General features: G+C 57.5%; 1 protein-coding gene across 1 annotated transcript in view; it reads left to right on the top strand.

Moving 5' to 3' along the window:
• Positions 1-23,321, top strand: part of DCHS1 (dachsous cadherin-related 1) — a 46,998-nt gene extending 23,677 nt beyond the window's left edge. Inside the window, 17 exon segments of the mRNA XM_010727744.3 lie at positions 134-321; positions 4,449-4,545; positions 4,690-4,847; positions 6,545-6,995; positions 6,998-7,021; positions 7,024-7,374; positions 7,661-7,900; positions 8,321-8,446; positions 8,750-8,959; positions 9,528-10,391; positions 10,889-11,002; positions 14,843-15,054; positions 15,228-15,382; positions 16,567-16,697; positions 17,155-17,441; positions 17,954-18,092; positions 18,349-23,321. Coding sequence (XP_010726046.2) covers positions 134-321; positions 4,449-4,545; positions 4,690-4,847; positions 6,545-6,995; positions 6,998-7,021; positions 7,024-7,374; positions 7,661-7,900; positions 8,321-8,446; positions 8,750-8,959; positions 9,528-10,391; positions 10,889-11,002; positions 14,843-15,054; positions 15,228-15,382; positions 16,567-16,697; positions 17,155-17,441; positions 17,954-18,092; positions 18,349-20,963 — 6,362 coding nt within the window. The 3' untranslated portion in view covers positions 20,964-23,321.
• Positions 23,322-27,246: the final 3,925 nt, after the last annotated feature.

Raw genomic sequence — 27,246 nt, 5'->3', positions numbered from 1 at the left:
GGACCAAGCCAGTGCCACCATAAATTACTCATTTTCCTACCCCTGCGGTGCTGGGCTCCCTGACACACTTGAGTGTAAGTCCTTCTCTGAAGAGATTTTGGGGCTGAGCTGTGTCCCTTTTTCTCCCTTGCAGGGGAGCTCAGCACCAAGCACAGCTTGGACCGGGAGCAGCAGTCCAGCTACCAGCTGCTGGTGATTGTGCAGGATGGAGGAGCACCGCCCCGCAGTGCCACAGGAACCATCTACGTCACTGTGCTGGACGAGAACGACAATGCTCCTGCTTTTCTTCATATCGCTGCTGGCCAGGAGCTGACCGTGCAGGTAGGTGGAGCAGGCTGAGGCCCTGGTGGGCTGGGCTGGGGGCAGCCTGGGGAAGGGTGAGGGCAGAGCAGAGTCTCATGGTGAGAGATGAGAAGGCACGGGTTGCTTGCATGCAACAGTCAGGGCAGTCTGGCAAATCTCAGGGAAGGTGTGATGAGATGAGCACGTCCTTGGGAAATACAGACCTTGTGCATGGACTGAGTAAGGCCTGCAAAGGGCTCTGGGGCCAACAGGACCCAACAGCAGGCAGAAGGTCTGGGTTCACACCTGCCTGCAAAGAGGGAAAGTGGGAGGGAGCCCTAAACCTGAACTGATGGAGCCAAGAGTGGAACACTGACGGACGGGGAGGCATGGGGTACGTTTGTGTTCTGAGTCTCAAGACCTTCACGGTAGCCACTTTGGTTTCTGGGAGGCCAAGAAAGTGCTTTTTGGGTTGTTGAGAATCTGCAATGGGTCCCTGCCCAGCTTTCCCTTTAAGTGTGACGTGGTGACCAAGGTCAGCCAGCGCTGAGAGTTCTGCTCTGAGTTATGTCTGTGCTGCTGAAGGGAAGGGGAGAGGAGCAGGCCTTGTCCCCCAGCACTGCTCTGCTTGGCCCCTCTGCAGTGGTGTGTGGCCGGGACACAGCAGCGCAATGGCGTGAGTGATGAAAGGCCTGCTCTCATCTCTCTATGGAATGGGGAGCATCTGCAGCAGAAAGGATGCACTTGAAGTGCACCTTAAAGCATGGCAGGCTGCCTACTGAAAGACCACTCGGTCTGTAGTGTGCTGAGTGTTCTTGTGGGGACACCTGCAACATATGTGTGCAGCATTTGGCCGTGAGACATCGGAGTGTTTTAGAGCCTGGGAGGTCTCTTTTCTTGCAGAGGTACCACAAAAGCATATGCATCCTTAAGGAGATAGAGCGTGGCTGAGATGTATTTAGAATTGGGAGGGCAGGTAAATGTGACGGGAGTTTGAACCAAATTCTTATCTGTACACTTTGATTTTAAGCTTTCCTGGTAGGAAACACTGAAAGAGAAATGAAGCACAGGAAGAGGTCACTTGGATGATCTAGGTGTAGAAGAAAGGCTTGGAGGAAAAAGGAAAAACTAAATGATAGGCATAAACTTGGTAATTTATTGGCGATGTGCTCAGTGAACTTTTCGTATTCGTGTTCATGGAACAAAGCAGAGGGAGGTTTCTGTGTCGATACTTTGCTTTAAGCATGAGCTGGATTGGCCTCTCCCTGTGGGTTTGTGAGACTTGTTTCTCAAGCAGGTGGGCAATGTGTTCAGGTGTTCACACAGGGACGGCAGAAACAAATTCTGCATCTTCTTTACCAGGTGCTGCTGGGGAGCAGCCACCAGGGAAAGGAGGGAGATCAGAAAGGGGTCGATATCTGCTTCAGTAGCAGAGATGCCACTGGGGAGTGCCCAGGGCTGCTGCTGGTGTTCTTGCTATTCAGCATCTTGCTATGCCCTCCAGGACAGGTGGCTGTTTGCTGATGTCACTGCTTTATTTGTGGTGATAAAGCTGAGGTCTCCCGGTCAAGAACAGCAGAAGGATCCTTTACCGCTCAGTGAGGAAAGAAGATGACATTCCCTGTTTCTAACTGGAAAGTGATAACATACATGGCGAAAGGCAGTATAAATTTCACTCTACACAGTGATGGGCTCTGAGCTGGCTGCTGAAGCTTAGGGAGAAAATTGAGGCATCGCTGTAAATGCATTTTGAAAATGTCAGCTCAGGTCTCAGCAGCAGTCAGAAATGCGGGGTTTTATCAGAAAGGAACAGAGACTGAAAGAAAACCTTACATCTCCAATTCTGCGTCTCTGCTCTGCCCCCATTGCTCTGAAGCAGCAGTAGTGCTAAAAAGGCTTGAGAAAAGAGAGTTGATGTGATCTCCAGCAGATAATGGTTTCCATGCAGATAGAAAATATTTGAACATTCTTTGGCATGATAGAAACTGGGGAATATATACCAGAGGTGTGCCCTGGGTGGTGCAAAGAAAGTTGTACGGAAATTAAAGGTCCCTTTTTCACAACACATAAACTAGGCAGCTTGGTAGCAAATGACCGGGCAGCAGGTTTAAAATAAACAAAGACAGAACTTTCTCATGCAGAGCATAATTAAAACGTGAAATCATTGCCAAAAGTTGCATGGGTTCAAAATTAGATGAATTCATGGAAAGAAAAAAATCCGTCAAAGTCTGTTGAACAAAAATACGATCTGTGGCTCAGGAAGTGACTGAGCCACAGGCTGCTGGAAGCTGGAAAGTTTTTCACAGGAGAATTATTCCATACGTACCCTACTTCTTGCATCCTCTCTGTATCTGCTGCCACTCCCAGTGATGGGAGTGATGCCCCTCGTCGAGGTGGTTCTCCGAGCTTTGGGCCAGGCTGGCGTTTGCAGCAGCCTTCTTGGAGAGTGGGCATCTGACCTGCACGACCCTGCCTGGCAGTAGTTTTACTAAAGCTGAGGTTTTTGCAGAGGCAAAACCACTTCTGTTGTTGTTGATTCCTCTGAGCATCTGAAATGGCGTTTCTAATGGAGCCTGCGTGGATGGTGCTCGTTTTGCTCCCCGCTGAGTCACTGCTTTCTCAAATGGAGTTTGATTCCTGGTGGACGAGCAGTGTGGCTTTGTGCACGACGTGGGAGCCCTTTGCATCTCAGTCGAAGGCCATCAGGAACAGCATGAGGAGCGAGCCCTGCCCCAGCCTGGAACAGAGGGGCTTGGAGGGGTCTTCTCAAGCACAGTTCTGCTGAGGTGTCCACGCAGACAGTCCTTCTCATAAACAGCCAGCTATATTTAGAAGGTCCTCTGCCTCCATCACTGCTGCAAAATGCTGTTCCAGATTTCTTGATCTAGTAGTTAGAAACCATCTCTTAATTTCCAGCCTAAACTAATTTCTGACCACTTTATACTCATTTGTTCTTGTGCCAATATTGTGTTTTTGCTTAGAGAGCTCTTCTCTCTCCTTGGAATTTCCCTCCCCTTTCCCCAGTGTTTACAGAGTGCAGTCACATCACTGCTTGGCCTGGATAAACAAGTCCAGCTCCTCTGTCCCCCTTTCCCCCCCCAGAGCACCACCAGCGTTGTGCCAACAGCTTGTGCAGCAGTGCTAGCTTCCTCCCGAGGGCCTGCAGCCTCTTCCCTTACATTCTTGCATGGATTGTGTTTGCCTTTTGCATGCATGCATGCGTTGAAGTGGTACCACACAGAGGTCAGAGAGCTGGGTCTGTGAGCATGATTTGTGCTGTAGGATGAGAATTTGGTCTGTGACAGTCTTGTACTGATGGGGAACAGATCGCAGTCTGTGCTGAGTAGGGCTCCTGCTCTGCTGCAGAGGTGTGGCGAGGTGCGAGGAGTCTGTGCCAGAGAAGGAACAGTCTGCAGCAGGCGAGGGGCACTGAGGGTACCCCAAAGCTGATGAATGAGGAGGGTCTGTAATGGAGATGTGTCCATTTTGATAGCTGTCCAGGAAGGGAGCTTCCATGCGGTGCTGCTCCATGTGGCTTCTGTCAGGAAGCCCAGAGTGTGGGGTTAGCTGAGCACATGGTGCACTGACACAAAATGGTAGTCTTAAATGCCTGCAGACAGCAGTGCTAACTAGGAGCAAAGGAGAGCAGGGAAAGGCCCTAAGAGTCAGAGTGTGTGGGTAGGGAAGAACTGCCTGCTGCATTTCCAGGGACCATGACCACCCTGTACTGGCTGATAGGAGCTGAAGGAACTCTCTCCATTTCCAGGATGAGTGGCCTCTGGCCCAGTTAGTGCTCAAACATTTCCCTCTGAAGGGCTTTTCTGGGGCAGAGGGGATTTTCCTCACTGCAGAGGCCTTGGGTGTAACATGGGCAGTGTCCCTCCATCACCCTATACTTCACCACTGCAGCATGCACCAAGGCCGTTGAGCTGCACAAAGCCTTGTGGCATCACAGGACAGCTGGTGGGGTAGGACCTCCCTCCACCTGCTTGGCTGCAACCTTCCCCACGTCATCCAGCCTCAGGCACAGCCTATGGGCCTTGGCTGGGGTGCTGTGCCCTGGGTGAGGTGCAGGAGGGGTGTAGGAAGGCGTAGATACTGCTGTGCTGGGGTCTTGGGGATGTTGTGAAGGATGTCACTCAGTCGCGCCCTGGGCTGTGCTGCAGGTGCTGGAAGAAAAGCCGTCGGGACTTCTTGTTGCCTCCCTGCAAGCCAAGGACCCTGACGAGGGTGAGAATGGGACCATCACCTACTCACTAACAGGTATGAGCTGCCAGCCTGGCTTTCAGCATGCAGCCGTGGCCCTCAGAGGCAGACGGATGCTCTGCCACAGCACGTTCTCTCCTCCATCGCCACGTGCCCCCACCCTCCCTCCTCTCTCTGCAGCATTTCACCTTCTCTCCGCAGGAGCCTGGGCAGAGCGTTTCACACTGCACACAGCCACTGGGGAGCTGCGGACTGCCACGGTGCTGCGCCGCTCCGACCGTGCCGAGTACGTCTTCACCGTGACAGCCAGCGACCGGGGCATGGTGCCCTGCAGCACCTCAGCCATCGTTCGTGTCCAGGTATCCAGCGCCCACCCGCTCTCGTCCCTGCACCGTCCACCCCTTGCTCACCTCTCAAAGGACACCGTGTAGCTACTTGGCAGCGTTCCTCTCTGCCATCCTTACTCTCCACCCAGAGCAGGCACTGCCTTTGCTCAGCTGTTGCACCAGCCTCACCATCTGTGTGGAGGACCTGGGATGGGAAAGGATGGGTCTGGCTGCCATTGTGCGTGTATCCTCACTCACAAAGTCTGAACGCTTGTCTTCTCCAGACTTGGACAGTCCGCCCTGTCCTAGGTATGCTGCTGTGGGGAAGATCTTAGAATTCTCCCGCCTGGTGACATTAATTCTTCCTGGCATTTTTTTCTCCAGGCATGTGGGGTTTTCTTCATGTTTGCCAAACTGTGGTGCTCACTGTCTGGTGTGTTGGCTCAGATAGCCAAGTCCTTTCCCTGTTGTTAGTAATGAGCTTAATTGTACAGCAGACTCCGGTTTCCCTGCAGTCGATGCACTTTCATGGTGTGCTGTTTCACATCCTATCGTGTTGTTGCAGTTCCCATCACCACTTGATGTTCTCTTTTGATGTTCTGCTGCACAGAGTGCAGGCAGTGTCCTGTAACACTGTCGGTGAGCCCATCGTGTACGCAGCTTTCTTCTATTATTATATTAAATTAGACTTGCTGTATTTCCTTTGTGCTTGAGAAGTCCCGTGTGAGACTGGCACATCTGCCTTTAGCCATTCCACAACACATTTTAAAAACATTTCCTTTTTATGCCATGTCTGTAGCTGTTCTTGTCTTTAAAGTTCTTCTGCAGCCTTCAAAGTAATGAGACCAGGCTGAACTGCTTGTTTGCATTCCCATAATGGAGCTTTTTGCTTGACAGTCACTGGTTCTGATACTCCTCCAGGCTGATAGTTTTGCTGGATTCTCTTTTTTCCAGCTCTTTCACATGAGTGCACTGACTTTTTCGACATATGTTCCCATCAGATGACACTATTGCTTTTCACTGTCACTCCTGAATTAGTATCAGTATCTTTAATTAGAGTAATAATAGTATTTATGTATCTTTGGATCATACTAAGTTGTCTTCTCTGTACCTCTCATCTGATTGAGAATTTCTTCTCTTCAAAGCTGTTTCTGCTGGCATCTGCTCCCATTACAGTACCTAACCCACTCACAGGATCACAGCACGGCTGAGCTGCAGCACATCTGTGTCCATCTGGTCCACTCCCTGCTGCAGGCCACCCAGAGCTGCTTGCTCAGAGCCACGTCCTGGTGATTTCTGAAGGTCTCCATTGATGGAGACCTCCCTTGGCAGCCTGGGCCAGTGCTCAGAAGCACCCATACAGAAGGACTTCCTGGTGTTAAGATGGAACCTACTGTGCTCCCATTTGTGCCCAGTGCAACCTGTCTTCTCGCTGGGTGCCACAGAAGAGCCACACACTCTCTCTTCAGATACTTAGATACACTGATGCCGCAGCACCTCCTCTGCTCAGTCAGCAGCTCTGTCCTTACCTGCCATAGCTCCCCAGATGAAGCTTGTCCTTCACCCTGTCAAGCCTGTGCTCACTCTCCATGCGCTTTTCAGGCCACAAGACTTGTGACCTGGCCTCCCTAAACCTGCAGTCTGCATGTCCCCTCTCCGCTGGCTCCCCAGCATCCCTCCCAGAGCGCATCCCTGATTGCCTCCTCTCCTCTCCTCTCCTTTCCCCACAGGTGCTGCCGTCCTCCCGCTTGCTGCCCAGACCCGATGCTACCGTGCTGACGCTGCACCCCCCGGAGGGGGTCAGGCCGGGCTCTGTGATCGGCTCAGTGGCACCCCCCGATGCCCCTGCACGGGGACAGCTGACCTACACGGTGGTAGGAGGCGGCGGGGACGGCACTTTTGTTGTTGACAGCATGACGGGGGAGATCTATGCCGCCCGGGAGCTGGATTACGAGGCCGGGGCCCGGCACACGCTGCAAGTGAGCGCCGAGGACACGCAGCACGGCTACCCGTCCAGCCGGCTGGTGCTGGTGCAGATCCTCGTGCAGGACTGCAACGACCAGGCGCCCGCCTTCCCCGAAGACCCCGTCACCATCGTGGTGCCCGAGGACGCGCAGGCCGGCTCGTCTGTCTTCACCTTCCAGGCTGTGGATGGGGACGGGTGGGCCCACAGCCAGGTGCGCTAGCCCTGCTGCGCCAGGAGCCTCGGGGGGCCCTTTCCAGCTCGACGGCCGCTCGGGGCTGCTGAGCCTCCGCCAGAGCCTCGACCGCGACGCTGTGGCCTCCTTCCTCCTGGTGGTGGAGGCCACGGACCAGGCCCGCAACGTCAGCCAGCGTCGTTCGTCCGCTGTGACGGCGCGCGTGTTCGTGACCGACGTGAACGACAACGCGCCCGTCTTCCTGTCACCTGCTGCCATCAGCGTCACCGAGGACCGGCCGACCGGGTTTGTGGCTCTGCACGTGGTGGCCCAGGACAACGATCTGGGAGAGAATGGGCGAGTGAGCTACTCACTGCGAGCGGGCAACAGCGACGGCCGCTTCCACCTCAACCCCAGCACTGGTGAGAGCCCGGCAGGGTGCAGGGTGACGCTGGATTGTGGGGCTGGGGGGAGCAGGCAGATGGGGGGTGTTGCACGGTGCACAGGAGGATGTGGGCCGGAGAGTTCAGGTCACCTGGAGTTGTGAAGAATTTGTGGGGTGCGCACCTAGCTGGGGTGGCCTGCTGTTCTCGAGACCTGGCTGCCCCTGGCTCCCCTCCATCCCTGCAGACTTGCAGCAGCTCTGTCCTGGGAGTGGTTGGTCTCGAAGCCATGTGATCCCTGCTCACCCTCTCCCCGTGTCTGTAGGTGCTCTCTCTGTTGTGCGGGCTCTGAACCGTGAGGAGGTGGTGCAGCACAACCTGACTGTGGTGGCTGCTGACCATGGCTTCCCGCGCCGTTCGGCCACGCAGCTACTCTCCATACTGGTGCTGGACGTCAATGATGAAGCTCCCACCTTTGAGAAGCCTGAGTACGAGGCGCACATCACGGAGAACCTTCCAGCTGGCAGCCCTGTCCTGCAGGTGCTGGCCACAGACCGGGACCTGGGTGAGGATGCAGGGTTCAATCAGGGACCTTCTGGAGACACAGCACACAGGACAAGATGTGCTCCCTCCTGCCTGGTTTGGAGCGCATGTTTGACCGTGGAGGGAGGGACTATCAGCTGACCTGGCAGTGAGGGATGGGACAGACCTGGGAAGAAGCTGAGGATGAGAACAGAGGCTGCAATTCCCTCTGCTTCCCAAGTGCCCTTTGTTCTTTGGAGATTCGTTGTCCTGTCTTCCACAAACAAACAGGGCTGAGGCTTCCCTCCACCGCACATCTCTCCCCACACCTTTACTTGTTATGGTGTGATATCACCCCTTACCACAGTGTCACCCCTGGGAGGAAGGAAGCACAGGGCTGTGAGCCAAGTGAGAGGTTCTTGGTGTTGCTACTGGGTTACCTTCAAACATGCTTCTCCTGCAGGTGCCAACGGACAGGTGACCTATGGAGGTCTCTCTGGGGGGCCGTTCTCCATCCACCCGCAGACGGGTCTCATTGTCACCACGCATCCCTTGGACCGTGAGGAGCAGGAGCAGCATGTGCTGATGGGTATGGCTGTGCTGGTGCATGGGAGGAAGCAGCAGGCACCGGGAGGGAGAGGTGGAGGGCACGGAGCAGGCAGATGCACTTTCTCTGCTTTTGGGACAGAGCAGCATTGCAAGGAGGGCAGGACATGGGAAGTAATGGAGGTTTGTGGGACACGCGGAGTTGTGGGGTGATTTGGGCGTACAGAAATGCCAATGCTCCCATTCTTTGCTGCCCTGCGACTGCCTGGACAACTGCATGCGATGGCATTGGTAGTAGCTCCCAGTCTGCAGCATACTCTGCAGCACTCTTGCTGTGTTCCTGCAGTCTATGCCCGGGATGGTGGCCTGCCCCCCAACCTCTCCAAGGCAACTGTGCGGATAACAGTAGGGGATGAAAACGACCACACACCACAACTGGAGAGTGAGTCCTGCTCTGTGGAGGTCCCTGAGAACCAAAGCCGCGTGGCACTCTACACCCTGCGTGCCACTGACCCTGATGGAGACGAGAACGGGCGCTTGGAGTACCGCGTGGCAGGTGAGAGCACAGGGACACGGGGAGCTCTGCAGCTTCATTCTTGGAGGAGAGCAATGGCCGTTCACCAGGGGTTGCTGGGAGTTCTGGGAAGCATCTCCTCTGGCAATTCCTGTTCTACATAATTTCTCTCCTGCCCCGGACCGCGAGTAGCTGTTCCCGTCTCTCCACCTTCTAATTCCCCTGCCCCAGTGAAAAGCACTGCAGGATGTGCACAGGCTGCGTTACTCACAGTCCATTACTGTGGACAGTTACTCTGTCCATTTCCCCAGGTTCAGACTGGCTCCATACCTCTCTTGCTTGCTATGGCCTGTGGAATTTACGGATTGCCAAGTCTTTGCTGTTATGCCATGTCTTGCTGTGGCATTGCACTGGTCTGTGAGCTGGTGGAGCCTGTTCTGGCACAGCACACATACTCAAACACACACTCTGGGCCCGAGGAGGTTCAGTCCCACTGGGGCCTTCCAGACACCAGCTCGCTCTACCATCCCAGGCAGCATAGTCCAAGACCCTCTCTGTGCCAACTTCAGGTGTACAGTCATGCTGTCTTGCTATTCCTTCTCTTTTTTAGATGGAGATCCTGAGCAGGATTTCATCTTAGACCCTGTCTCTGGTGTGCTCTCCACTGCACGTGCCCTTGACCGAGAGCAAGTTGCTTTCTACAGCCTCACAGTAGTGGTTCAAGACCACGGCACCCCACCACGCAGTGCAACCATGTCAGTGAATGTGCAGGTGTTGGACTTAAATGACAACGCTCCTGGTTTTGCTCAAGCCAGCTATGTGGTGGAGGTGCCCGAGGACTTGCCTGTTGGCTCCCTGGTGCTGCAGCTGGAAGCCAAGGACCCCGATGAGGGCACCAACGGGCAGGTCACCTACTACCTGGGCAATGAGTCCCTGGGCATGTTCCAGGTGGAGCCGCAGAGCGGACGCATCAGAAGTGCCCAGGAGTTGGACCGGGAACGCCAGCCAAGTTACAGCTTTCTGGCCAAGGCTGTGGACTCAGCGCCATGGGAGCCCAAAAGCGCAGCTGTGCGTGTCACGGTCACGGTGCGGGACGTCAATGACCACGCTCCTGCCTTCCTGCACAGCCCGCTCACTGTCAGCTTGTCTCGCCACACGCCGCCCAAGCAAGTTGTGGCCACCATGAGGGCAGAGGACAGGGATGCAGGTGCCAATGCCTCCATTCTGTATCGCCTTGCCACCCCGAACTCAGCCTTCTCAATCAACTCCTACACGGGGGATATCCAGCTGCTGCAGCCCCTGAGCTCACTCAGCCAGCGCCAGCGGACGCTCTTCATCCTGGCCACGGACCTGGGGCAGCCCGCGCTTTCCTCCACTGGCGTAGTGGTGATCCATCTGCAGGAAGAGCCCTACCGGGGACTGCGCTTTCCCCGGAGCACCAATGAAGTGGTCCTGCCAGAAAATGCTGCTCCAGGTATCTGCTGGGCAGAAAGCTCGGCACAAGCTGAGATGGAGTGGGATGGGATGGGACAGGGGGGAGGTGGGTGACAAGCTAGAATAGTTCCATAGGCTGGAACTCAGACCAGGGAGCACTGCAGGGTCTTGGGAAGTCACGGTATGCTTTGGGTAGACCCAGGGGAATGGCAGAGCCTGTCTGAGCCCAGGGTGATGGGGGTGATAGTCCTGTGAGCTTTTGCCTCAAGATGTTCTGATCGCTGTGGGCTGTCACAGGTGCCCACTTGCTGCTGGAATGGCTGCAAGGTTCACACTGAGACCATAGAAGGGCCATAGACGGCCCCAGGAGTCTCATCTCCAGCCCAGAGTTTACCATTGGTTCTCACATACTTTGACCGCAGTGTCATCAGGCAGGGCTGCGTTCCTGGTATAACATGTGCTACCTATAAACCATCCTGATCCTCAGTGTGCCCTGAGACTGTGCTGCCCATTCAACACCGTTTCCTCTCTTTCCAGGCACTGCTGTCGCAAGCATCCAAGCTGTGCACATGGGGGGCTCTTCTGGGCGCATCACATACAGCATTATCAGTGGCAACGAGAAGAATGCTTTCCTTATCCAGCCCAGCTCAGGTACAGCACCAGAACTACACAGGGAAGCAGCAAGGGAGAGTTGCCTGTGCTCTGCCAGTGCCTGCTCAGCTATCACAGCGCTCAGAGTCCTCCAAAGGCAGAGGAATGCAGTTTGCACCTCTATACTACTAAATCTAGTAGTGTTAGTATCCCATCAGTGTCCAGAGATGCTAGTACAGCTCCTGGCAAAGTATTGGTCCCTGCTAATTGGACTTTCCCTAAAAAATTCTCAAGCCCTGATCAGAAGTTAGCAGAGGCCACAACACTGTTAAGAGGTGATCTGGATGTGCCCCTGCCTTAGACAGCAAGCTATGGCCAAGTGACACAGCCCAGGTGGGATCTCAGAGCCAGGCACCTGGGCTGCCGTGTCTTATATATTATAGTGTGCACGTTGGCTGCTGTGGCTGCGTGGTTATGGCTGCGTGGTCCCAAAGGTGACAAAAAATGAACAGCTCACTGACCTGTGGACATTTCTAATCTCTGCACCACTGTGCCCTGAGCAGTCAGCAGATGCTGAACATAACAGTGGTGCTTGTGGGTGGCTGATAACCCAGCAGAGAAGCGAGGCAGGCTGCAGGGTACTGCCCAGTGACCCTAGGCAAGCTGGTGTTGATTGCACCACAAGCTTCAAAGGGCAGCCTTGGAAGCTTGACATCAAGGAAGTCCTGGCTGAGTCTAGGGTGAGGGGGGACTTTTTTTGCCCTACAGTTTGAAAGAGGCTGGGATATGAGAAGGTCTGCAGAGCACAAAGGTCAAGCTGGAGCTTCTTGTGAAAATGCAATTTTCTTGTACCCTGCTGGATGACTGGAGTTGGAACAGGATTCCAGACCATTCTGGCCACAGTTCCCATGGCCACTGTGCGGGTCCCTGTGAGCCACCTGCAGTGTGGCCTGGCATGCAGACCATTAGCACCCCTATTATTAGCTGCCAGTCACAGTGACTGTGTCATCACGTGTCCCTTCAGCCGCAGTATAGTCACCTTGCTGTCACTGCAAGCACTCATTACCCTGTGCTGCTGCTGTGAACAGGCCTCTGAACACTGGGATCATGAGGAAGAGGCCAGACCAGGTCGCAGCTCCTGTCCCAGCCTCAAATCAGTGTGCAGACCCAGCCCTGAGGAAACTGAGCTACAACTGCAGACCTCGTGCTGCAACCAGCACCACACTGAGCTGACCCAGCCTGCCTGCACCCTGCCTGCACCCTGCCTGCCCAGAGTGCTGGGTTCCACCTGCCAGTGTGCCTCATTGCAGTGCTTCTGTCACTCCTAGAGAGTCATCCCAGCTCCAACCACAGCTTGGCAGCTGCCACTGTGCAGTTCCTGAAACCCAGAGACAAAGAAAGGGCAGATGCTGGAAATTCAATCAGATTCACAGAGGTCTTTGTGGAAAGCAGCTGCACCTAGGGGTGGTCCGCTGTGTGTTCTGAGTCCCAGGGACTGCTGGGAGTGGAGGAGTTCATACACTGCCATAGCAGTCTGCCCGCCTGATGCTGCATCCAGAAGTGAGAAGTGGAGCTGCACTGAAGCTGCTCTATTTGTGAAGTGCAAGAGGGGCTGATGAGGTGGCAAGTTGTAAAAGTCCTGGTTCATAGGCCAGCAGTCACAGAATCACAGAATGACAGGGATTGGAAAGGACCTCGAAGGATCATCGAGTCCAATCCCCCTGCTGGAGCAGGAACACCCAGAGCAGATCACACAGGAACACCCAGAGCAGATCACACAGGAACGCATACATGAATGTCTCCAGAGAAGGAGACCCCACAACCCCTCCGGGCAGCCCATTCCAGGTTCTCTCACCCTCACCGTGAAGTTTTTTTCCCATCTTTATGTGGAACCTCCACCGTTCCATCTTGCACCCATTGCCCCTTGTCCCACCATGGGATGTCACTGAGAAGGGCCTGGCTCCGTTCTCCTGCCACGCGCCCTTTACATAGTTATAAGCAGTAATGAAGTCACCCCTCAGTCTCCTCCAAGCCAAAGAGCCCAGCGCAGTGGTGTCACAGAACATCCCCTGCCACGTCTGTGTGATCCTCGTCCTGTCAGATCCCTGCTTGTCTCTGCTTGGGCTGTGTCTGCCAGCAGTTCCCCAGCCGTCCTGGACATGCCCTGGCTGTGCCTCAGTTGCTGTGGCAGTGTGACTTCATCTCAGCGAGGAAACATTTCCTCCACCAAAGTGCCCAGAAGGATTTTTCCCTCCTCAAGTCCCATTTGTCTGTCTGGGAGACATATCTCTGCTTTCTCCTTGGGCAGCGGGCTGCACACTGTGACTGTATGCAGGTCCTGGAGCAGCATGAAGATGGGGCAGGCACAGGGCAGCTCAGTGTGGCTCCCCAGCCCCTCCGGCTGCCAGCAGTGGCACACGGTGCCTTTGGCTTTAAGCTGTGCTGCAGCAATGAGCCAGTTCTTCCTCATTATGTTTGGATGCATCACTGGGAATGCTGCCAGTCATTAGTAGAGAATAGCATAGCATGGCGTAGAACAGAGCAGAAGGAAACTACAGAGACCACCGAATCCAGCTCCCTGACCACCTGAGGGATAAACAAAAGTTAGAGTTCTACTGAGGCGTTATCCAAAGCCTCCTGAACACCAGCAGGGATGTGGCATCGACCGTCTCTCCATGAAGCCTGATCCAGTGTCTGACCAGCCTCGTGATAAGGAGGTTTTTCCTAATGCCCAGCCTGAACCTCCCCGTGCCCAGCTCCGTGCTGTTCCCACGCACCCTGCCTCTCCCCTTGTCTTCCAGTCCTTCTCATGGGTTTTGTTGCCCTCATCTGGATGCTTTCATGTAACTTGGCATACTTCTATATTGTGCGCCCCAAGAACGGCACACAGTAGACAAGGCGAGGCCACACCAGTGCTAAATATGGCAGAGAATCACTTCCTTTGACCGTCTGGCTGTGCTTTGCTTAATGCACCCCAGAATACAGTTCTGGCTGCCCGGCTCACGCTGAGCCTGCAGTCACCGACAGCCCCAGGTTCCTTCCTGCAGGGCTGCTGTCCTGCCTGTGCCTGCATCCAACGTGACTCCATCCCAGGTGCAGAACCTGTCATTTTCCTTTGTTGAACGTCATGCTATTGCACTAATTACAATTAGTTTTAGTAGATCTTTTAGGAGCCCCGTGATCTTCCTGGATGGGACAGCAATGTGTCATTGCCAGAGCCCATGCTTATGTGTGTCCTCAGGCCCCTTGCAAGAGAACTGTTTGCAGCCCTTCAGTCTCTTTGTATGGATTCAGTCTAGACAAATAGTGCAGATATCTGACTTTAGGCTGATGAGCTAGCTCTGCAGTATGGGGCTCGACATGGGGCAGATCTCATCACTGGCCATTTCAAGCTCAAGGAGGGTAGATTTTGGTTAGATGTAAGGAAAAAATATTTTACGGTGAGGGTGGTGAGGCACTAAACAGGTTACCCAGTGTTGTGGTTGGTGCTGCATCTCTGGAGACTTTGCAGGTGAGGCTGGATCAGGCCCTGGGCAGCCTGATGGAGCTGTGGTGTCCCTGTGCAGTGCAGGGCTGTGGACTGGATGGCCTTTAAAGGCCCCTTCCAACTCTAAGGATTCTATGATTCTATGCCAGACGATGTCCCCACTGGAAGACTATTGCACACTTTAATGTCAATGTAAGGTGTCTGTCCTGAGCACTGTGCAGAGTTTATCAGCACAGCAGCTCACTGTGGCTCGTGAGAAGGCTTTTGGTTTGAAGGAAGCTCAGTATGCTCCTTCTATTTGAGAATGATCGACTGACAGAGGGATGACTAAGTGCAAGGGAACAACAGAGGTGAGGGCTGGGCGTGCTGGTGCATCACCTGCCCCTTCTCCCCCCACCCTGCTGTCTCTCCAGGTGCCATCTCAGTTCAGGACTCCAGCAGCCTGGATTTTGAGGCCAGCCCCCGGCTGCGCCTCGTGGTCCAGGCAGAGACAACGGCTTCCTTTGGCTTTATGGCCATAAACCTCAACCTGCAAGACGTGAATGACAACTTGCCACGCTTCCAGCTGCAGAACTACGTGGCGTTCATCTGGGAGTCCCAGAGCTATGACTCCCCAGTTATCCAGGTAGCACTGGGGGCAAAAACAGGGACAGTGGTTCCCCTGGCTGCCTCTGCCAGGAGGAGGAGGTGGGGGCTGTGCCGAAGGCTGGCACCTGTGGGTCCGTATGTCTTGCTCTGGAGATCCGTTGTTTACAGGGCTCTAGACTGCACCGCTGAATCTCTCCAATGGCCTTGCAGGTCCTAGCAGATGATCTGGATCAGGGAATGAATGGGCAGGTGACTTACGCCATCAACCAGTCCCTGCCAATGACAGGCTTATACCACATCGATCCTCAGACCGGCACCATCACTACTGCTGCCATCCTGGACAGGGAGATCTGGTCCCAGACCCGGTGAGTAGGGCAGACCAACTTGTACCATAGTTATGAAAGTGACATAGCAGCAGCATCCCCAGGGTTGCAGAGGATACTTTGCTGCTTGGTGCCACACCAAGCTGTTGCCAAACGGCAGAAACCAGGACTAGAGGTAACCTGGGTATCAAATGGGGGCGTGTCAGATGGCCATGAGATGAGCCTGAGCTCCCTTCAGCCCGGCCATTGCAAATCTGAGCAGGCTGTGGAGAGGGCAGTGGACTCTTCAGTAGTTGCTTCCATTTCCTTTCCTGCCTGTTTAATCCAGGTTAGATCTGTTCAGTTTCTGCCCACTCCCACAACTGCACCCTCCTGCCCTACCATGTGTCCCCCAGCAGCTGTGCATCAACTTCAACTAGCCTGCAAGTCCCCCTGCATTCAGTCCAAGTCCTCTGGGTCCCTCACCACACATAGAGGTTCTTTAATCCTCCAGTCTAACCACAACTATGTAAGATGAGTTTATGTCCTCCCCTACCTCTGTACACGAGCATGGCCCAGATACTAGGAACAACTTCTACCACCCCACCCAGACCTATTTCCCTTTGCCATATCCATGCTTCACTGCTCCACATCTATCTCCCCTTTTCCAAGGCAAGGAAATACCTAGGAAATACCTAGGCTATTCATTCCATTCACGTACCCATCACTGCTCCACTCAAACCGAGGCTCCATGTGTTCCCTAGTTCCCAAATATGCCCCAAATGCTGCCATCTGTCCTCTGCTCACCCCACTTGCTCTGCCCAGCTCTTCTCCCATACACATCCCAGCCTCCTGCCCATTTCACAGACTAAAAGCATCCACTGCCCTCCCCAACTGTGGATGCCTACGTGCCACGTCTGCGCATTAATCCACTGCCTACCAGATGCTCCAGACACTTGTGCCCACGTGCACGGCCTGCTCATATGCTCCAGGTGTGGGACAAAAACCCACTGCCCTCCAAATACACACCCAGATGTGCATCCTATGCTCTTGATAGGTGCACATCCATTGACCCACTCCAGATGCTCTGTACACATCCATTCCCCACACACTCCAGATGTGCACGGTTTTACTACATGCTCCAACCTGTGCACATGTGCAGTGTCCTCCTGTTCCAGATGCTGTGTGCACACTGCTCCTGACGTGTGGTTGTGACCCTCCTGCTGTGCCTTTGTGCTTTCCTGCAGCTTGGTGGTAACAGCGATGGACAGAGGGACACCCCCTCTCGTAGGTTCTGCTACGCTGACAGTTGTGGTGATGGACATCAACGACAACAGCCCCACCATTCCATTTCCCTGGGAGGTGCGGGTCCCAGAAAGTAAGTGCCTCTCAGCCCTATGAGGTAACGTGTCTCTAATAGCAGGAACTGAGTTGTGGTGGACACCTGTGGGTGGGAGAGAAGCCCCCAGTGGGCCTGTTCCCTTGCCAAGGGCTGGCTTGTGCTGGGCCTTTGACTGAGCTTCACTGAGCCCTCCAGCACTGCCCCATCTGTGATGTCCTGCTGCCGGTGGGTTATGCAGCTTTGTGTCTTGAGGGAACCGGCTGCACTCAGCTCTGGCCTCCCTGGCCCCAAACCATGAGGGCTCTGGTTGCACACCCCTGCCCTGCCAGCTTCCTGCCCTCGGCATTCGTGTCCCATCCCCCTGCCTGACTCCCAGGACCTGCCCCTTCACCGTCAGCCTCTCCCTGCTGTCCCCAGTGCTCAGCTTTCCCACCACGTGAGCCAGTGCCTCTGAGGAGATGGGGATGCTGGCTCACGCCTCACCTCCCCGCAGACATGCTGCTTGGCTCCCAGATAGCCCAGCTGACAGGGAACGATGTGGACTCGGGCCCGGCGCTCTCCTACACCCTCATGCTGGATGGTGATGCTGTGGGTACCTTCAGTGTGCTGCGCTATGGGGGACGCATTGCCCTGACAGGGCCGCTGGACTACGAGCAGCGCAGCCACTACAGCCTCACACTGCGAGCCTCCGACAGCCGCCACGAGACCGAGGCCAACCTCACCGTCATCGTGGAGGACGTGAATGACAACGCACCAGCCTTCAGCCAGGCCTTCTACCAGGTACTGCCTGCACTCGCTCGTGAGCACGTGTGTAGCACACAATGCTGGCTGACCTGCACAAGCCCCGCTGCTGCCCTTGTGCCCTGCCTGGCTCTCCTGGCCTTATGGGGCACAGAGGCCACTCTGAGGGTGGATTTGAGCCTATCCTGCTCCCTGTCCTTCTGGGCCACATCCCAGCACCCCTCCTGCTGTCACTGCAGTCAGAAGGCTGAAACCAAGCAGACAGCACCGGGATCAGCAGAGAAGAAGATCAATACTGGATGCTCTAGTAGCTAGAAGATCACACAGACGAGGCTGCATGCTATGCATGTGGGACAGGTGCCTACAGGTTCCACCCATGGCCTTGGTGCAGAGGTGGGGAAGGCCTTGGCTAGCATTGCACTGGGTTACTGCGGTCGTGGCTGCCCTGGCCAGCTCCAGGCTTTCTCCCATCCCTGCTGGCCAGCTCCAGGAGAACGGGGACAGTGCCCACAAGAAGAGCTGGTGCTTATCAGAGCTTTGTCCTCTTCCAGGTGACGTTGCCAGAACACACTCCTGCAGGGAGCATCCTTCTCACCATGAGCGCCACTGACATGGACTCGGGCAGCAATGGGGAGATCACCTTCCACCTGGCCGTGCCCAGTCTTGACGTTGCAATTGACCCCAGCAATGGTGCGTGGGGCTGGCTGCTATGGGGGGGCTCACGCTGTGGGTTTCTCTAGCAGCTCCTGCAGAGGAAGGGGCCCTCATGCTCCCCCCTCACCAGGCCTGCAGTGGCCAGAGAGGCAGACGTGGAGGTGTGGCCACCACACCCCACCACCACAGCATCCCGCATGCCTGTCCCTCCAGCCAATAACCCTAACCACCCTCACACCCTGCCCGGCTCCCTGCTGACCCCTACGCCGACTCTGTCTTTGTGCCCTCACAGGGACCCTGTTCACCATCCGACCAGTGGAATTTGATGCCAACCAGCCCACCCTGGAACTGGTGGTGGAGGCCCGTGACCACGGCTCCCCTAGCCTCTCATCCTGGGCCACGGTTCAGCTTCAGGTGCTTGATGTGAATGACCACAGCCCCATCTTCCAGGTGCCACACTACAACGCCAGCGTCCCTGAGGACCTGCGGCCAGGAACCACTGTGCTGACGCTGGACGCAGGCGATGCTGACCTCTCCCGAGAGAACGCCGGCTTCGACTACACCATTGTCAGTGGCAACGGTGGCAATGCCTTCCAGGTGGAGAGCCGGGTGGCCTGGGCAGGTGGGCAGCTACGCACGCAGGGTGCGTTGGTGCTTGTGGAGCCCTTAGATTTCGAGGCCATCCCGGTCTACAATCTCACTGTGGCTGCCTTGGACCGGGGCCTGCCGCAGCGCAGCACCACGGTGCCTGTGCTCATCACCGTGCAGGATGTCAATGACAACCCACCTGTGTTCGCCCGAGCCGAATACCGCACAGCAGTGAGCGAGAGCACACCTCCTGGCACAGAGCTGCTCCGTGTGACGGCCCACGACGCCGACTCAGGGCCCCGCGGCCATGTTCACTACACCATCAGCTCGGGTGACCAGCACGGGCTCTTCCAGATCCACGAGAGCACGGGTGCCCTGTGCCTGGCACGGCCCCTGGACCGGGAGACGCAGGCACTACATGCTCTTGTGGTGCAGGCCATGGATGTGCCAGGCGGGCACTTTGCTCTGGTGCCTGTAGCCATTGAGGTGAAGGATGTCAATGACAACAAGCCGTACTTCCCAGTGGAGGTTCTGAGTGCCAGCATGCGGGAGAACCTGCCTCCGGGCACACTTGTGACCACCCTGCGTGCCATCGACACTGACACCGGGGTGTTTGGGGAGCTGCAGTACGCAGTGCTGGAGCAGCCGGTGGGGGGGCCTGGTGCGGCAGAGGGCCGGGACGCCTTCGCCATCAACAGCAGCTCCGGGGAGCTGCGTTCCCGGCTCACCTTCGACTACGAGCGAGCCAAAGCCTTCCAGCTCCTCGTCAGGGCCACGGATGCCGGCAACGCCTCTGCTACTGTGACCGTGCGGGTGCTGGTGACCGGGGAGGATGAGTACGATCCCATCTTCCTGAGCCCCTCCTTCAGCTTTGAGGTTCCTGAGGGTGCCCACAAAGGGCAGAGCATTGGGAGGGTCCTGGCAACAGATGAGGATGAGGGGGCTGACGGCGTCGTGCTGTACAACCTGGCCAAGCCCTCGCCGTACTTTGCCATCAACCAAACTACAGGCACCATCTACCTGCGGGTGGACAGCCAGCCCCAGGCGGGGGCCGGGCGCACCAAGAGGGAGCCCCGTGAGATGAGCCTCGAGGTGCAGGCGCGCAGCCCGCTGCCAGCCTCCCGCTCAGCCTCTGCACAGGTCACCATCGACGTCACGCACACCTCCTTCGGCCTGGCTCCAGATCTCAACCTGCTGCTGGTGGCCGTGGCCGCCTCGCTGGGTGTTGTGGTCGTGCTGGCTGCTGTGGCCATCGTGCTGGCGCTGGTCCGCTCCCGTCACCGCCGGAGCCGTGAGAAGACGGAGGGGGACCGGCCGCTGGCCCACGTGCAAAGCAGTTCTCTGCAAAAGCTGGGCCATGAGGAGCCGGCGCTCCCCGGGGCTGAGCACATCTACCACCAAGCACTGCCAGGGTACGGGGGGGAGCCAGCGGGGCCCTACACGCGGGGCGGCTCCCTGGACCCCTCGCACTCCAGTGGCAGAGGCTCTGCTGAGGCAGCGGAGGACGACGAGATCCGGATGATCAACGAGTACCCGCGCGTGGCCAGCATCACAGCATCCATGCAGGAGCACATTTCGGCCCGCGGCCCCGATTCCGGCATCCAGCAGGATGCCGACCAGCTGTCCGACATCTCCTGCGAGCCGGCCGCCCTGGAGAGCTCCCAGTGGTTCAAGAGCAAGAAGGGCTCTGGGCTGCTGCTGCCAGGGCCCACGTCGCAGCTGTACCGCGAGGATGGGGGAGGCAGCGCCTTTCTTGGCGTGCGCTGCGGCCTCAGCGTCTCCTCCCAGCCCCAGGACTACACCTTCCCAGAGGACGGCAAGCCCTCTGTGGAAGGCTCTCTCACCGCCATCGTGGCCAGTGACGAGGAGCTCCGTGGCAGCTACAATTGGGATTACCTGCTCAACTGGTGCCCCCAGTTCCAGCCGCTGGCCAGCGTCTTCACGGAGATCGCCCGCCTCAAGGATGAGAGCTCCCTGCGCAAGCCCTTCCCGACCAAGCCCAAGGCAGAGCCCAAGCCCCGCATCGACCCCCCACCCCTCATCACCTCTGTGGCCCACCCGGGCGCCAAGTCCGTGCCCCCCAAGCCGCCGGCAGGCAGGACCTTCCCGCACCCATCGACGCTGCGTCGCTCGCCCATCAGCCACGAGGGCTCCATCTCGTCCTCCGCCATGTCACCCAGTTTCTCCCCCTCGCTGTCCCCGCTGGCCGCCCGCTCCCCCGTGGTCTCTCCCTTTGGCATCTCACAGGGCCCCTCCGCCTCCACCATCAGCGCCGAGCACTCACTGGAGCCCTCTGAGGAGGCCGAGCTCAGGATTTAGGCCTGGGCCCACGGACTTCCCCGCCCTCCCCGGCAGACACGGGGCCAAGAGCGGGGCCAGGCCGAGGGCTGCTCGGCACCGTACTGGTTTGGCTTTCCCAGCACCGCGCCCATTCCGGGGCCCCACGTGCTGTGGGTTCCCATGTGCTTTGGGACTGCTGACTCTCGTCACTCTCTGCGGTCTGGCAGATTCGGCGCTCGTTTTGGTGCCCTGTGGACTGCTGAGCCCAGCGCCAGCACCCTAAGGCATGGTTCCTTGTACTGCTCGTGGCGTGCCAGCGCCTGGCACGCTGCTGCTTTGTGGTACTCCGTGCTCTAAGAGGGGCTGGGAGCAGAGCGGTGCTCCCTGCCCTGCTGGGTCAGAGCGCTGCCACCTGCGGCCCCTGCTCTGTCCCGGCCACCTGCCCAAGCCGTGCAGCAGCCCAGATGCGGTGAGGGGCTGGCCCATCCCTGCTGGCCCTGTCCCCGTGGGAGCTTACAGGGCCAGGGTCTCACTGCTCAGCTGCAGCAGCTGCAGCAGCCTGCAGGTCTGCGGGAAGCAGCGTGGGTGACCCTGCTCGCTGATGGTCTGAAACACATCCCAGGCCTAGCTGGACAGGGAGCAAAAGGCAGTGCCCATTATCTGCTTGCCTGTCCATGGCTGGTTTGGGGAAAGTGGATCCGTTAGAGTCCCAGAGGCCCCTTCACCTCCCACCACTGCATCCGCCCCACCTAAGGGCTCACTATCCAGGGCTGAGGGCCTTGGGACATGGCTGCGTGGCTGCCCTCCGGGGCTGCAGGCTGGCATCGGGCACAGGCACTGTCCACGTACCAGGCTGGCAGCACTGCTGGCAGGAGAAGCAGTACCAGAACTGCGTTAGCCGACCCCAGGATGGCCCGGTCCCAAGAAAGACACCGGCACAGCTGCTCTGTGACCTCCTCTCACTCTGTCTGCCCCTGGCCTGGTGGCCAGCCTGCAGCTGCAGGGGAGCATGGGTGGGGGTACCCCAAAAAGCCATGTGGCCTGAGGCTGATGCCGTGGCGGCCAACCTGTTGTCCTGATACAGTGTGGGATGCGGGCAGCAGGGCTCCCCAGGAGCCTGCCGTGCTCACCGGGATGAGCTGGGACGCTGGGGCCACCTCCACAGCGTGGGTGGCTGCCGGAATCCCCAGCCCCTGTGCCCAGCCGTCTGCGCAGCAGCTGCACTGCACTGCTCCTTCATGTCACACTGGGAATAGGCAGAGCCACACATCCTTGGGGCTGGTCCCCATCCTCGTACCAGCAGTTTGCAGCTGGTGTCAGCTCACAGCTGATATGAGCTCACAATTGGTGTCAGCCCTCCTGCAGCGCTCACCTCGGCTCGCAGCGCATGGCACAGCCCTGGGAGTGCTGTCCTTGTGCCAGGCGCTGCAGCCCTGGGTGCTCAGGGTGCTGTGACCCGTACAGTTAGAGGTGCAGAGTGAGGATCAGGAGGCGAGCACGCGAGCCACGGCAGCCCCAAATGCACAGCCTGGGAGGACTCCCAGCTGTCTGAGAAGGGGATCTGGGGCTGCTTTCAGAATTTTGGAATTTTCTTCCTATCACACTTTTCCTAGAGCCACTTCGTAGCCTCAAGTGCAAAGCCTGTGCGCACCATTGGCTGCACCCTCATTGGTCACCCCAGCCCCAAGTATTTATCACCGCAGCCAAAAACCACCACTTTCGCCCACTGCCCCCGTGCATCCCACTGAGAACCACCTGTGCCTGCAGCCCCATCTCTGCACAGCACAGGTGCCAGCACAGCCCTGTACCCCAGCACCACGCTGCCCCCAGACCCGCGACCCCGTGGCGCCCACAGGTCCCCAGCGCTGGCAGCCCTGGGAGCTGCCCTGGCTGACAACAGAGGGCCAGAACCAGGCGGCACCGGGGAGGCCGTGGGGCCATGCCTGAGGCCCGTGGGGAGCTGAGGTGGCTCTGGGAGGGGAGGATGTGTTCCACCTTGCTCGGCACAGGGATGGTGCAGAGGCACCCTGAGGGGCCGCGTGAGCCCTGCGCAGGGCCGGGGCGGCTGAGCAGCCCCACTCCTCTCTGCATGTTGGGATGGGTCACCCTGCATGCCACATAGGATAGGGTCAGACACGTGGCCCCACTTTGGTGTGGGGGTTCCAGCCATGTGCTGCTGAGCCCAGCCAGGAGCCAAGCCTCCATTTATTTATTTTTACACATTGTACTATGATTCCTGTTTTCTACTTTGTTTGTACTTTTGTATCGTGTCTCGCTGAGCTGCATGTATTGGGCGCTGCTTGTCGGCCCGCACACTGGGCTGCTCCAGCACAGCCTGGACCCAAGTGCCAACTTCTCAAAGAAATGCCTTAATAAACCACACTTGTTTGTACAGAGCTCGGCTTAGAGAATCGTAGAATCCTTAGAGTTAGAAGGGACCTTTAAAGGTCATCCAGTCCAACTCTCCTGCAATGAACGGGGACGTCCACAGCTACATCAGGTTGCTCAGGGCCTGATGCAGCCTCGATCAGCATCATCACTGCTGCTGTGGGTGCATGCCATGCTGGCACTGTGGCCCTACAGGTGCTGTGGAGAAGCACTGTCAGGGCTGGTGGATGGACAGAGCTGGGGAACCCAGCACCGTGAAGCTGTGGACCTGTCCCTGGAATCATGTGGCAGAGCTGGGACTGCTGGGGGCACAGAGGCTGCGTAGTGCTGCTTTCCATCCTGGGAGCAGGCAGCCCCAGGATCCCCGCTGCCCAGCCCAGTTGCCTCCTGGCCTTGGCCAACAAAGGACATGCAGCAATTTCAGACTTGGGCACAGCAGAGGATGCAGAGAGATTACACACACTGTGGGCCTGGTTGGGATGCCCAGCTTCTCCAGCAAGGTGTGCTGCAGCTGTGCCTGCCCCTGCATTGCTGCACACATGCAGACTTGGCTGCTGCCCTCGCCAAGATGCCTGCATCTGCATGCACAGCCACACTGGGCATGTCTCCTCTCCTCATGGCTGCACCATGCACGTCTCCTGTCAGCAGCTGCAGGTTTTTCTCTTAGTGTCTGCCAAGCCCGGCGGGCGAGGCTGCAATGCTCCATGCATCCAGGTCGTGTTGTCCAAAAAGCAGCTTCATTGCTCCGTGTGCACAACCCATGATCATACAGTGAGAGCAGACATCGTTTGTTTATTTCAGGATTGCCCAAGCCTGGCTGTGCAGTGGTTTCCCACAAACCCAGCACACCAAACAGAACTATCAGTGCTATATTTACACACAAAAGACACGGAGTTGGTAATTTTTCCAGCCTATCCTCCCGGCAACGAGCGGTCAGTGATTTACATACAGTTACAACAATGCTGACTCTGTACTTCCACTATCAAACCCCTCAGGGGAGGGTCTTCACTTGGGCAGGAATCTTCCTCACCTGTGGGTGTGATTTTCAGTATTACAATGAAGGTAGTTCAGTACGGACCCAACACACGGACCCTCGAGGCCCCACTGCAGCCAGCATTTGGGTGCTCTCACCTGCAGTTCTCCTACACGGGCTCACACAGGCACCCCTGGGGGCCTCAGCTGACCAGGCTCTGTGCTCTGGCCTGTCCTGCTCCCTCCGTGCTGCAGCCACCCCCAGCTCACACAGCACAGCTCCCAGGCACTCTGCCCGTCGCCCAGCCCACCATAAGCCTGCGGGAAGGACACGTGCTGACACCCAGCATCCACCTGCTAGGAGGCTGGCACTGCGGGCCCTGGGTCGTGTGATCCAACTGTAGCTGCTGACACAGCTCCACAGACACACAACAGAGCCCCAGGAAAATACTTCGCAGTGGGGTTCAAGAAGCAGCCGGGGCAGGCTGTGCTGTTGCCCGGTGAAGGGTACAGCCAAACAAATGTGCCGACCATCAATGCACTTACAGCTGCTTTTACCCCTTTTCCTTGTTCTCACACTTTATTCCTCCTCTCCAAAGCGCACTCTTTTCTCATATCCCATAATAAGTCTTGTATGACCCTGAAACGCTCTGTGTCCTGCCTCTCAGGGCGTGCCCTGCATGCCAGGCAGTATCGTAGTCGTTTATCAGGAGAACCACACCTGCACTCATCTTGGTGGGTGCCACCCCCAGCTGTGTTGCGATCCCTGCTCCACAGCCCCGAGCAGATGCAGCCCCTCTGTGTGGGCTATCAGGGCGCCCTGCCTGCCACTGTTCCCCTGCGCTGCTTTAATCACATTTAAACACAACCCAGCACCTCCATCTCCCTGACGTTACAAACGCGACGCCAGGGCAGCGGCTGAGGCTGACTCCGGATGCTCTCCAGCATTGCCCAACCACAGGCAATCCCGGCCAGCTCCACTGATAGGAATGGCACCCACGGCACCCTGGGGGCGGGCACCGCCCCACCTGGGACATCCTGGCAGCTCCGCTGGCTGCTCAGGTTCTCCCGTCCCAGCCTGCTGCACTCCTAACAGCAGATGCTTGTTAGGGTAATTAGCTCTAATCTTTGCTGGCCAGACAGCTCCAGGAAATAATCTCCCGCAAATCTCATCCCACTTACAGCCCTGCCCCAAGCTGACGGCCGGCTGGGCTGCAGCACTTCGTGTCAGCACTGAGCAGCAGCGCCGAGCAGTCCACGTCCCTTCCCTGCAGCTGCAGCCCTCGGCTGGGGCCACGCAGCCCGGGGGGCCGGGAGCCAGCAGGGCACTGGGCCACACGTGGGCGACGGGAAGGGTGAGCCGGGCTGGGGGCGGGCACGGGGCAGATGCTGTGCAGCCGGGAGCAGGACAAGGGAGCGTTATGGCTGGGAGCAGCCAGACGTGGCCCGGCACACGGATCGTGGTCTGCTGCGCCTCCCCCAAAGCCCCAAGCACACATGGGGCCACCTCCCTCCAGGACACCCCTTCACACAGTGACAGCAGCTTTCGGCCCAGGTGGGCGGCTGTCCTACGTGGTTCGGGAGCTTCTCCACAACGCAGAAAAGCTCTTTCCATGGACAAGGCTGGGAGATGGGGTTCAGCGGAGTCCTTGACCTTCCCTGCCGTGTCCCCTCAAAGCTGCACCCACCATGCCCAGCTCCTTCCTGTCCCACCACCACCCTGTTTTTCCCCCCAGCCCCACAGGGTGCAACTGCACAGTTCTGGGCGGGCAACCAACTCCAGCTGCTGCAAACCACACTGCGCTGCCTGCATGGAAACTCTGAGTGGCCCCACATGTGTTTCCAATTGCAGGCACCAGAAATGCCCGAGGGCTCTGCGCAGACACTCACGCTATGGGCAACACCCAAAGAGGAGCACGGGTGTCCTACAGAAAGCGGGTATGAAGCAGTGGATTCCTACAGGACAGGAGAGGTCCTCCAGGTGGCGGGGGAAGCACCTCAGAGGCCAAACGGGGGCTGAGGAATGTGAGTGGATTTCCCGTGTCAGTGAGATGCTGAATGCTGTTCTGTGAACAGGAAGGGCTGCGCTTCAGCCCCACCGAATCCCTTAGCAGCCTTGCCTCACCCAAAGGGAGCAGAGCCAAGGCCTGCATCAGGCACCGCCTGCCTGGGCGTGTGGCACCCTGAGCTGCACAGCTGATGTGGCTGGAATGGCACTGCCTGCACAGCAGGGCGGGAGGCAGAAAGGTGGGACTGCCACGGACCTTTGCTCCCTCTGCCCCAGACTCGGCAGCCACCGCTCCAGTGGTGCCCCACGACGCTCTCAGCACGAGTGCTTCTGCATTCTGCAGCTGCTGCTCTGGACGGCCACACTGCGGCTCCGGCGTGGGAGAGATGGCAGCCCAGCCCAGGCAGGTGGTTTTCCCATTGTCCATCTCCTTCTGGCTTGGACACTGCTCTGCAGAAGCAGGAAACGAAGGAGGAGTTCCTGGAGCTGCTGCAAGCAGCACATCTGCACTTGTGGCTGGGACGAGGACTCGTTGATCCACGCCAAGGTGGCAGGAGGGGTTACAGCACCCTCACCTCACGTCTGCCTCTGAGGGCTGCCCTTGGACTCACGGGCAGGGTAACAAACTTCCAGAGCTCCCTTCAACAGTAGCAAAAAGTACCTGAATTTTCCACAGTCCCAAGATCCACACGTATTACGATCCCGCTTTTGTGATACTAATCAGGATGGCTCCTAGTGTGGGAATATTCAAGAGAACAAGCCCAGGAAACCAAGAGCTGCTGCTCAGCAGTACTGGGAGCCAAGCAGCTGCAGTGACAGCACCGGCTGGACAGGACACGACGAACCGCTTGGCGGCACGGCTACGACTCCCGCTGCCCCTCCCACAGCCCTGTGAGAGCGCCGCTCCGTGCCCGCCCTCCCTGCACTGCCCGGGCACCCCGCGCCTGCAGCCCC

Source organism: Meleagris gallopavo, unplaced genomic scaffold (assembly GCF_000146605.3).
Source record: "Meleagris gallopavo isolate NT-WF06-2002-E0010 breed Aviagen turkey brand Nicholas breeding stock unplaced genomic scaffold, Turkey_5.1 ChrUn_random_7180001936585, whole genome shotgun sequence".
NCBI classification, from domain to species: domain Eukaryota; kingdom Metazoa; phylum Chordata; class Aves; order Galliformes; family Phasianidae; genus Meleagris; species Meleagris gallopavo.
The sequence above is the reverse complement of the archived record's forward strand: the minus strand, read 5'-3'. Positions and strand labels throughout refer to the sequence as shown.